Here is a 12039-nt window from a genome sequence, read left to right on the forward strand (position 1 = left end):
GCAGCTTCACAGGCAGAGAGAGAGAGAGGATGCTCAGCTGGGAAGCAGGAACCAAGTGATAAGGAGACAATTCCTGCGGGCAGAACACGTTTTTGGAGACCCTCACACGAGCAGCTCCTCCAAGAACAAGGCTGCAAATCCCACAAAGCCAGTCATTTAGATGGACTGCAGCTTCTGCTCATGAATTTTCCTGGCACGGGCAGCAGCTCCTTGGTTCCCAGTGCCCTGGAGAACGTGTTGCTCTGCGTGGAGGCCAAGAGCTTTGACACAACTCATCTGTAAATGCCAGGCTGGGGCTCTCCAAGGAGGAGGAGCTCGAGGGAGCACAGAGCTCGCTGCTCAGAACAGCATTCCAACTGTTCCAAACAAATCCCCACAAAGCGGCTGAGAACAGCTCCCCTGGACAGCCCGGGGTAAGTGGGGTGTGGAAGCCAGCGTTCCTCTTGGGATAACAGCTGGTGATCTGCCCACAGACCAGGACACAAAACAGCTTAATGCTCACACCTGCTCATGGCCACCTCTGTGGAAGGAAGAGAACTTGCTCCCATCACAGCTGGACTCTCCTGGCGTCAGGAATAGACACCTGAGAGCCTTTAGCCGCAGGCAGGACCATGGCAGAGGCCACATCTGCCCTGTTTGTCAGCCCAGAGCCCAGCACACGGCGTGAGCAGGCTCAGCCCATCCTGGCAAGGGCACTGCCAGGGAGGCAGAGGGCATTGCCAGAGCTGGGGCAGCCCCAGGGAAAGGCTGGGCAGGCACTCTGGCTCCCCAGCCAGGCAGAAGCTGAAGGCTGCTGAGACAGGGCTGAGGAGGCAGCAGGAGAAGCGAGGGGTTCAGTGGGACAGCCCCTGTGAGAGGCTACAGCAGCTGGGGGTGCAGGGCAGGGCACACCTGGACAGGCTGCAGGGAGCACAGCAGGGAGGGCAAGGCAGGAAGCTCTGGAGCTGCCCACGTCTCCTCCGTGCCTTTGTTTGTACCATACCTCTCAGCAGCTTTTGGTCTTTTCCTTTGCTCTTCCTCTACACTGCCTTTGCTTTGGTCTTTTCCCTCTTCTCCCAGCTCCTGGGCCTGCAGGTAAAAGCAAACAGGGTGGAGTTTGTGGCTCCTTCACCATCAAAGACCTCAAAGGAGTTCTGCTGATGGAATCAGCTGGGCCAGAACACTGGATGTGCCAGGCTCCTCTCCTGAGGGTACCCAAGGGTCTCCAACCATCCCAGGAATCCTTTCAGAAGCACGAGGGAAGGCCTGGGAGCTCAGCATGCCCAGGATAAAAGATGAACTCCCTGCCAGCACTGCAAACTTGGGACACAGCTTTGGCTTTTCTTTCCTGAAGGTCATTTTACCATCCCAAGCCACACTGAACTCCCTGGAAAGCACAGGAGAGAAATCTCCTAAAAGAGAAATGTCACACACCAAGTGCTGTGGCAATGAAGCAAAGGATGCATTGTCTGGGACCAAAAACCGTATCAGGACCCAGTCCTGCCTCCCATCCAGGCTCTGGGGCAGGGTGTGATGGGCTGCACAGAGCCACCAGCCCAGGCATTTCTGACTCCTGGATCCATCCCCCTTGGCAGCACACCGAGCCTTCAGTTGGCTCATTGATGGCATAGTAAATACTTGAAATATGAATAGGAGATATTTGAATGTCAGCTGCTCCTTTCCCCACCTGCCAGCTCCCAGATCCCCCTGTCCTTGCAGCAGGGCCACCTGAGGAGGGGAAGGCCTTCAGCCCCACAGGGATGGCCCATTCATAAATTTTTGGGGCAGCCAGCAGGTGAGCTCAGCCCCTGCGTGCGTGGAGCAGGGCCAAAACGGGGCGGAATTAAAGCCACGGTAATTCATGCAAATGTTCACTGGAGCAAATGGCAGAAGGATTCCCTGCAAGTGCTGTCACCTTCCATCTCATCAGCCTGGGCACAGCCCCCCAGCCCCCTCCTGCCCCTGTAACTGATGACTCCAATTCCCCAGAACTGGAGCTCAGCAAATGTTTCCTCGCTCCAAATGGGCTCTGTCACCACTGCCTGGGAACGGGAAGGAGCCAGACAAATGGGGAAGGAGATCACCTTGGAGAGAGGGTAACTGCTCACAGGGCAACTCCTCTGAGCTCATGCACAGGGCTCCTACTGCCCCTCTGCCCAACAGAGGGCTGGCAGGGATTCCTCCTCCAGAGGAATCGTGGGCTGCAGGAACCTCTGGACATGTTTGGAAGGTGAAGACAGCCCCCATCTGCAGGGAACGAGGGCAGATTTTAAGCCTTGTCCGTGGAATTATCGGATCCTTGCCCCTCCTGCAGCCCCAGAACCCCAAGCAGCTCGGTTTTCCACCCAGCTGCATCCCCGGAGGACACTTCACATGCCTGAGCCACAGAACCAGCTGTGTGAACACAGGGATGACAGATAAAGGGCCATCTCCTCCCTCTGCACAGCCCAGATCCCAGGGGACGTCTCACATCAGCTCAGATCATGCTGCAAGGTGCCAGCACTGAGCACTTGGGACAGGTTTGCCTTTCTCCTGAGGGCCAGGCTCCCCAGGGAATGGTCACAGCCCCGGGGCAGTGGCAGTGAGCAGCTCCAGGAGCACTCTCAGGCACAGGGTGGGATTTTGGGATGTCTGTGTGGGGCCAGGGGTTAGACCTTGATGATGTCTGTGGGTTCCTTCCAACTCGGGACATTCTACAACTCCAGGTTCTGCATCTTGCGCTCCCTGGGAAGGGAAGGGGGGAAGGAGCAGCCTCCCCTCTCCCAGGCCCAGCAGGACACATCCCACACCAACAAAACCCCAATTCCATGCCCACAGAGCTGCCAGAGGTGTCTTTTGGTTTCTTTTTGCTGTTTCTTTTTCAACAACAGAATATTTCGCCAATATATTCAAAGCAAGGCAAGCTCCTCACACGGAAGGAGGCACATTCCTACAACCCCGAGCCTCTGTGCACAGACACAAAAGAGCAGCTGCAGTTCTGCAGGGAGCACCATTTCACACCCACCTCTCCCCAAACAGGGCTGTAATAAACCCAAGCGTGGCTGCTCCAGCAGCATTTGCATGCGCGGTGCCTGCGCTGCGGGGAGGGAGAGGGGGAGCACAGCAGGCATATGTTTTGTTTTCCCTTCACATCTGATTATGCTCATTATTAGGCACGAGAGGACAGGTGTATTCTCCAGACACAACCTTGCAAACAGGATTGCTCCTCTCTGCTGGACAGGTGGGGAGTTTGCCACTCAGGCTCTCTCCTCCAGAGCAGCTGATCCGCTCACAATCAGGGCAAGGCTGAGTAACCCCAGCTGGATCCTGGATCCTGCCTCCAGCCCACACAGAGATGGAGCGGGAGGGCTCCAGAGGAACGTGGGGCTGAGCAAGCCAACTCAGAACCATGCTGAGAAGACAAGGATGAAGCAGAGATGCACAGCAATCGTCAGGCAGAGCTGCCTGTCCGGTGCTGCACCCCGGGCTGACACAGCCATGTGCACACTCCATGTGCCACAGACTCACTGAAAGGAGCCCCTTTCCCCCCTACATTAAAGCAGGCAAGACAACCAAATGCTTAAAAATAAGCTTCCCTCTACCAAAATCTGTCAGAGGGAGTTAACCTCCTTTTCTTCCCATTGATTCTATCGTGTTCTGCCACACAAATCCTTCCCATCTGCTTAAGAGAAAGAAAAGGACAAATATACTCACAAAAGAAGAAAGGAAAATTGACTCTGCTTCCTCCATTCCCCAGGAAAGCCATTTATTGGCTCTCCTCTTGGGGCAGGGAGAGCCCCCAGGAACCTGCCTGTGTACACCCCTCCAGCCACCTCTGCTCAGGGTTTATGTTCTTTGTGTAGCCACCTGCACCTCCTCTCTGCAGAGAAAACAAAGCCCTGGCGATGCTGCTGTGAGCCCTGGCACTTCATATAACCCCTGCTCACCTCTGCAAAGCCTTCAGTGACAGCACCCCACCGCAGCACCCCAGCTGCCTGCCCACAGAGCACCCCTGAGTCCCTCACACAGCACTGACCTTGCTGTCCAGATCAGGAGACACAGTCCCCACATCCAGAACCTCCTCGGAAAGCTGGGTCTTGAAGCCCAAGCCCTAAAAACAGAAAGCAGAAAGGATCAGTCTCTGACGAGCAACCAGAGATCCTGAGACCAATATCCCAGGGCAGCTCAGCAGCATTTCCCTTCACTGGGCCCGTCCCTGTGGGACCAAGGGACATCAGTGCCACACAGGGAGGGCACTGTCACTCCCTCCTGTGCCACCCACCTTAGCAGCCGAGGGTGGAACACCCAAAGGGGGCACATCTTCCCCAGCCCCTGCTGCTCCCCTGTGTGCTACTGCTGCACATTTCAGGGATTTCTTTCCTCACAGCCAGCCCCCACAAGTTATTCAGCCCCCGAGACGCTCCCCGCTCCTGGCAGCCCCGCACACGCGTGCCCACACAAGGCACGGCCACTTGCCAGCACGGGCTCGTACCAAGGCAGTAAATAATGATATTCTCAGCCATTTGCTGGCCACGCTGCCTCTGCTCCCACTGGCAGATGGCAGTGGCAGCTTCCCGTGGAGATGAGGGGATGCTGATGGGCATCTCCCCCCGAGGCAGGGCCGCCCTCCCGCTGCTGTCCCGCGGGACCCTCCGCAGCGGGGTCTCCAGCCACGGCCCCCCTCGGCTGAGCCCCTAAAGCACAATTCTTACCGTGCTCACTATTTGCCTTTTTGCAATTATCCCAGTACACTCTCAGCTCTACGTGACCTACTTCTGCTGGGATATCACCTCACCCACAGCCCCAGGCTGCGAGGTGCAGGGGGCACTGCTGGCTGTGCAGCACTGCACCCACTGCTCCATCCCAGAGGGACACAAAGCCCACAGCCAGGGAAAAAGGAGCTTTTGGTGACTCACCACAGGCTGAACCACCTCATGGTCGGAGCACTTGGAGACGGGCAAGTCCTGCTCACAGCTGCTGACCCCGGATGCCTTTGAAAGCTGAGAGGAAAAACACATTTAACTGTACATGTGCCACCCCTGCAGCTCCACCTGGGCATTCCCAACACGGCAACTCCGACTGGCAACAAGTCTGGCCTCTCTCGGGGGGGAAAAGGTGACTGAACATCGTGGGGAAGACACCAAGGATGCATGGCCCACAGGACGAGCACAAAACAGCACTTCACAGGAGGGCAGGAGGTGGGGATGGGGAGGGCAAAGAAGTGCTCTTCAAACACCCCTGACAAAAGGCACTTGCTTCCTCTCCATCTGCAAGGATCTCTGCAGCTCTCAGAGCTCCCAGCCCACCACGCAGCACAGCACTGGAGCCATAAAAGCACTTTAAAATTCCACTTTGCTGTGCCTAAGTGCAGCGAGGGCTCCTGCACTCCATTTGCAGCTGCAGGGAGCTGCTGGATGGGAACAGCCTGTGGCCCTGCTGACTTCAGCAGAACAACTCAGGTGCACAAAGCACACGGATGAGCTTGGGAAAGCAACGCCCTCAGCTCCTCAGGACAGAGCGCGTTTTCCAGGCTCGGTTTTGTAGTTTATCATTTCTTACAGACATTCCGCATCAGTGAACTTGAGAAATCATCAAAATCAGCAGGAAGGCAGCCAGATTGGAGAGAGATCGTTCATCAGATCCCGTGTTCTGGCTCGGCTCCTGCTCTGGAAGCGAACACGAGCGGGCAGCGCGTATGTGGCAGCCCAGCTGTGGGGCCAGGCCAGTGTGTGACACTCAGCCCAAGCCCCTGCTCCTGCAGCGTGGCCAGCTCTCCTCCCAGAGCGGGAGGACTGGAAGGTTCTGCGCTCCCAGCTCCAGAACCGGCCCTGAGGCTCCGTCCTTCCCCCTCCAACCTCGCGCCTCGCGCGGAGCCGCGAACGCGGCGCCAGGCAGCTCCTTACACGTCTGGCCCAGCTCTGAGCAAGCTGAGAGAAACAACAGAAGGAGAGAAACAAAGCAGCACGGACAGCTGGGCTCGGCGTGAGCTTCATTACCAGCCCAGGACAGACGGCAGCACTGGGAGCTGAGGCTGCTCCTCCTCCCAGGCCCCACACACGCGCTGGCTTTGGGCAGCCCTCGCCGTGTGCAGGAGGGAATGACTGCCCAGCTCCGTCCTGGAGATGCCCATCTGGGAATCCAGAGCACTTGTGCCCCCCCCGGGAATGGCTGCCCTGCTGACCAGGAAAGCACTTGGACTGGCTTCACAGAAAACCAGGCAGTGCTCCAAGAGCTTTCCCGAGTCAGGGCCTGAGGAGATGATGGGAACAGCCAACACCAAAACCACACAGGCAGATCTCTTACTTTGCCATTGCCCAGCCTGTCCTCTGATTTTGAATCAGCTGCTGCTTCTTCCCTCTCTTCCTCCAGCACCTTTTCTGCACAGGACACGGTGTCAGCAGTGGCAGCCAGGCTGGCCAGCTGATCTGTGCCAGCCCCTGCTGCAGCCGCAGAGGTGGCTCGGAGCTGCCCAGGAGAGCCGGCCACGTCCGGCCCTGCTGCGCTCCTCTCCCCCTCGGACCGAGGCAGCTCCTCAGCTGCAGAGACATCTCCTTCCACCTCAGCATCTTCTTTGTGCCCAGCTTCATCCCCAGCAAGTTCCTGCTCCTTGTTCTGGGCAGACAGGCTGCTGTCAGCATCTCCGGGGAGGATGTGAACCGGAGACGGAGGGCACGCAGCACCAGAATCCAAGGAAGACTCTGGCACTTCTTCAGGATGCCTCGATTTTAAAGACTCCTTCTAGGCAGCAAGTCAAACACAATTACTGACCCAGTATTCTCTCTGGGGGATGCAGGAATCAGGAACAGCACAGGTTCTCCTACAGCAAGCAGCAAGATCACAAATCTTTGGGTGACTTCAAGACCTGTTTGAGTTCTTTTCACACAGTCCCATTCCAAGGCAAGGGACTCCATTGACATAATCTCATTCATTTCTTGGGCTCTGACTTTTTTTGATCTGTTGCTTTTTTATTCCCAGGGTCTCAGTGGATAAGAGTGGCTGTGCAAGGCCACCAGCCCCTGAGAGCACCCGGCGTGCCCCACAGCAGGCTCATTTATGCTTCCGCATTGGATCTGTTCAGTGAGAGATGGAAATTTGTAAGAGACCATGACAGGACATTTCACTGCTGCCTGACATTTCAAACAGAGGAGAGCAGGCAGGATCACCATCCCACCTTGCAGTGGGACAGGCTGGAGGGTGGGCACTGACTGGAGGCACCACTCAGAGCTCAGAAAGAGCCCATGACTAACAGAGGAGGCTGAGAGATGGGGGAAAAACAGCCCCAAATTAAAGCTTAGTCACCCAAAGGTTCAACTGCCTCTCCCAGCAGTGGGGAGGCCACAACACTGCCCATGGAGAGGGGAATGGCCAGGAGAAGGCTCCCTCATCAGCATGCAAACAGACCTGCTCGCACGTCCCACTTCCTCACTGTTTTATTAATGCCGCGGTGTCTTGTCAAACATTCCCTGCATCCTGTGCACGGCGTGTTCTGTACACTGAGCGCATATTTTAGCGGTGTATTTTTATCAGAGTGCCTCTGGAACGCTGTCAGCTCCCAGCCCGGGGCTGCAGCACGTTCTGAGTGTGTCACTGCTCTGCCAGACCTCCCTGGGGCCGGGCAAGCATCCAGCGGGATGGAGAGGACAGAGGAGTCCAGCTCCGGGCCCTTCCCAAAATCCCTGCAGCTCTGGGCCTCTCCTGCAATGTGCTGGTACTGACAGCTCACAGCCCCTGTCCTGCAGAGGCTCCCAAAGTCACCAACCAGCCCCTGGGGACAGCAGGGCTCAGAGAAATGAGGGCAAGGGGAACTTCTTTATTCACCCTCGTGCTTCCCCGTTATGGGGATCAGGGTGGCTGGGAAGTTATGCCCCTTTTGGACAACTTGCTCCAGAGTTCTCCTGAGGACATCCCACCAGGAGACCTGGCAGCATCCAGGATATCCCAAATGAGGCCAAGCAGGATTCTGATGCTTGAACACAGGATCACACACACTCCAAAATATATCAATGCACCAGCAATGGAGTGCACACAAAAGGACTTCTCTCCAGGCAAGTTCACCTCAGCTACTAAAATATCCCAGAATAATCTCTTTGGCTGGCAGAATCCTCTTTTAATGGCAATTACAGGCAAACCTTTTGTCAGCATCACACCTTGATGATCACAAACGCAACTCTGCAAAGAGGGAACCGTGCCAGTCACACACGCAGCTGAAGGAGGAGGGAGGTTTTTCCTCCTGCAACAACAGACTATAGATCTTCTAGGGATTTCAGAGCTGGACAAGTCAGCTGGGTTATAACTGGCTTGGGCTGTAACATTCTACCTGCCCTCAGCGGCTCTAACTGATGGGAAATTCCTGCCTATCAAATCATTACTTCCAGTGATCAGCATTAAACTTTAACCAACAACAGAAACAAGCCAAGCAGCTGCAGACACACAGCACGACACCAGAAGCTGCCTACTGCATGCAAAGCCTGGGTGGCACCGTGCAAGCAGGACGGGGACGCCAGGGAGCCACTGTCACCTCTCCCAGGCTGGCAGCTTCCTCCTCAGGGCTCCCGTGGGGCTGGGGAGCAGCTTCAGCAGCATCAGCAGCAGCAGCTGATGGGCTGCCACGGTCCTCCTGCTCCTCCTTGCTGTTCTCCTAGTTGGGGGGACACAGCCACTTGCAGAATTCCCCACACCCAAGTACTCGCCCACCTGGGACAGCTCAGCACCCCCCATACCCACCCCTAGAGCAGAGAGCTCTCCAGCCCAGCAGCTTTCCTGGGAGCTCGGGAGCTCACAGACCCAGATGCCCAAACACCAAACAATTGGACGCTTCAGTGCTGCTTTTCCTGCTGGCCAGCTCCATGAACTCCCTGCTCCTCCAGACTCTTCCCAGCTCCGGGCTCCCTTCGAGCCGTGTCTGATGCTGCCTCCACTCCACCCAACACCCCGGCTCAGCAAGTCCCTAAAGCCTCCTATTTCCTGTGCATACAGGCATTCAGCCCTGACCACGGGCTACATGAAGGCAGTCTTTTCATGATTTCACCCATTACTGCTGAGATTTCCCCCTTAGGACTTGCTACACAAACCCTTGCCTCCTGTTTCCCAAGGAAGCTGGAGAACAGCTCGGGAGCAGGCTGAGGCTCGCTCCTAGGAATGCTTTACTACTGCCATCTCATGGAACTACAAAAGAATTCTATTTTCCAGTCGGGGTACTGCTGTCTTATCAGGACTAGGCTATCACCCATCTGGCTTAACAGCCTGGCTGTTGGGCAGCAATTGCCATTCCATAATAGATTCCCGAAGCCCCATCCCCGCGGCACTGAAATGCCAAGACAGCTCTTTGTTCCTGCACACATTAACATTTCAGTGAGGAATTGAGCCCCCACAGGCTGCTTGTTGTCTGGAGATGAGAGAGTCAGGGCTCTCTTTGTCACATCCACTTTAGCATAAGCCTTTGCAGATCCTGCCCAGCACCGTGAATAGGTTCTCCAGCAAAGTACTTTACAGCTTAATTTTCGTGTGCTGTGAAAAGGATGAGGGAAATACTCTAAAACACTTTAAAAGAAATTAATTTGCCTTTCAGATACTGGAACAGGATTTTCAAAGCGGTGAGAAAGGATTAATGTCAGCACAAACAGTCGGGCCAAATCACCAGAGCTGCTTACGACGCACTTCCCATTGTGCCCTTGTCATCTTAAGGCTGATCCCAGCTAAGGAAGCGCAGGGAAAGCACAGCGTCTGCACAAGGCCCTGGGTGCACTGAATGCTCTGTGTCTCAGCCACGGGATTTATCAGCAGGGCAAGAAGAAAGAAAAGCGGGTTCTGTGTTGCCACAGAGAAGCGGCCACGTGCAGCCCACGTGAAGATGCCCGTGGAAGCCAGTGCCAGAGCATTCCCACGGGATGTTCCCCTCTCCTCTCCCCAGGGCCAGCACTGCAGCTTCAGCTGACAAGGAGCCTTCCCTCCACAGCCCTGACAAACACCGTGCAGAGGGGAAGTGCCTCTTCCTCATGGAGCCTTCCTCCCACACCAAGTGCAGGGGCACCTCTGACCCCAGAGCCTTTCCCTGCAGTTCCCGGGAAAAGCAGATTTCCCCCTGCTTCACCTGCCTGCCTTCATTGTTCCTGTCTGAGGATGAAGCAAAGCTCCAGCCTGTGCAGATGTCTCCTCGAGTCCCAGCCACCAAACCACAACCACTCCAAGCACAAACTTCCCTTCAACGCCCACCCCAGTGTCCCCTGTGGGCCACGTCTGGTTTCTCACAGCCCTGCTGCTGTGCCTTCCTCTCCATCACCCTGCTCCAGGTTGTTCCTGCTCCTCTGTGACGCAGGAAACTCATCCCTCTGGCACCATTCCTGCACCCTCATCCCCTGGCAGTGCCACAGCTGCTCTGCCCTGCCCATCCCATCCCCGTGGTCCTACCTCAAAGTCAAAGCTGCCTGCCAGGGCTTCAACATTCAGGTACACATTTTTAAACCGTCCTGAGGTCCCATGGAAACTCTGAAGGATTAAAAACAAAAAAAAAAAGGAAATAAATAAACGGCCAAAATTGAGTTCAGACCTCTGCAATGCCACAGGAATGAAATTGGGCAGCAGAGCCAAGGCAATGCACCTACAGCCAATTTATCTTGGAATGACACCGTGGCAGATGTTCATTTATAGGGAATGCCGTGTGGAAATAGGATCAGATGCTTTTTGGGGACCAAACAGCACAAAGAAAAGAGAGCACAAATGAAAGCCAGGGGAGCTTCAGGAGGCTTCAGCACTCTGGTCACAGCAACAGCCAGGGCACACAAATACCTCATTTTCACTGTCTTCCTCTTCATTTCTCCATTTCTCTGGCACTGCCACGTTCAAGGAACTTTTCTCTTCACAGATCAAATCCAGCAGATTCTTGGTGTGGCTGGTGGGCCTTGATATCTCTGCAGGCTGTGGAGGCCAGAAGAAAGAGAAGTGAGAGGTCAGAGAACAGGAGAGGGGAGACAGAGACCCACTGGGACAGGAGGCAGCTGCTGGGTTCTGGGAGGGAGGTCACTTTCCTACCACTTAACATGTTTGTTTATTTTTTGAAAGTGTTTATGTCTATGTTTTGTAAATATTTTGCTTTGCCTTCCTTTAAAGGATCAATTTCTCACCATTTAACAAGTTTTATTGATCCCCTAGGTCACTTTCTAGTATAAATAAATAAATAAAGCCTTCAACGTGGTTGTTAACCTTACATTCATCGGGACAATAGTTCTTTTAATTTTATTCTCAGAGAAGCACGAAAATAGTTTATTAAATTGTATTATCTGTATGGGTTGTCATGCTTCATTTGGACACCAAATTCTACTAAAATTTAACACACTTTTTTCCCTCTGCAACAATTAAATAAACAATTTTTTCAATCTGCTAAACATAGCAAAAGAAAGCTCACCACTAATTTAGCACTGGGCTCCCTATAAACAGAAGAAGAAAAGAAATACAGCTTTTTAACATAAAACAGTATTTCAAAACTGACAGAAGATCACAAATCCTGTCATTTAAGTGTCCCCACGCCTGTGACCCGTTGCAGTGCAATTTCCAGGGCACATTCCCAGGCAAGAGGGAGCCTCACCAGAATTCCTTCCTTGGGGATGAGGCTGGAGTCCACCACATTCCCCAGGCCCAGGCTCAGGGACCCACGAAGGGCGATGGATGAAGACGGGGTGAGGCCACGGAGAGGAGAGAGGGTGCCCAGGGGAGGCTGGATGGGAGCCAGCTGGGAGCCTGGGGGCTGGAGAAGCACAGGGAAGTCACTGGCAGGACAGCACAGCTGTGCAGCTCGCACCCCTGACCTTGGAACGGGACAAGGAGCCCCCTGGGGCAAACAGGGGCTGCGGGAGCAACCCTGCTCAGAGACCCCACACCCAGCAGGCACCGACACACGGGACAGGTAATGAAACAGGGCATGATTCACTCACACATTTTGCTTTCCAAATGCCCACCTGAATGGGTCCTGAATAGTCCTCCCCCTCCCAGACACACCAAGAGTGTGTGTTCACCACACAGTGTCTTCTAGCCAAAATTCAAGGTGATTCTGTACTCAGTGTTCCCAGCCCAGCTGATCTGCTGCTC

At 54.8% G+C, this 12039-nt stretch overlaps 1 protein-coding gene across 9 annotated transcripts in view; it reads right to left on the minus strand.

Moving 5' to 3' along the window:
• Nucleotides 1-12039, minus strand: part of CEP164 (centrosomal protein 164) — a 30065-nt gene that overhangs the window by 15371 nt on the left and 2655 nt on the right. For 5 of the 9 annotated variants that reach the window (XM_086861107.1, XM_086861108.1, XM_086861106.1 and 2 more), the window contains exons 5-10: nt 11540-11698; nt 10744-10872; nt 10366-10443; nt 4875-4958; nt 3995-4069; nt 983-1068 (exon numbers count right to left, since the gene is read on the minus strand). In XM_086861107.1, coding sequence (XP_086717233.1) covers nt 983-1068; nt 3995-4069; nt 4875-4958; nt 10366-10443; nt 10744-10872; nt 11540-11698 — 611 coding nt within the window. Of the gene's footprint in view, nt 1-982; nt 1069-3994; nt 4070-4874; nt 4959-6261; nt 6697-8476; nt 8597-10365; nt 10444-10743; nt 10873-11539; nt 11699-12039 lie in introns of all 9 variants that reach the window. The other 4 variants (XM_086861103.1, XM_086861100.1, XM_086861101.1 and 1 more) reach the window with 2 other exon arrangements.

Source organism: Cyanistes caeruleus, chromosome 23 (genome assembly GCF_971803275.1).
Source record: "Cyanistes caeruleus chromosome 23, bCyaCae1.hap1.1, whole genome shotgun sequence".
Classification (NCBI taxonomy): Eukaryota; Metazoa; Chordata; class Aves; order Passeriformes; family Paridae; genus Cyanistes; species Cyanistes caeruleus.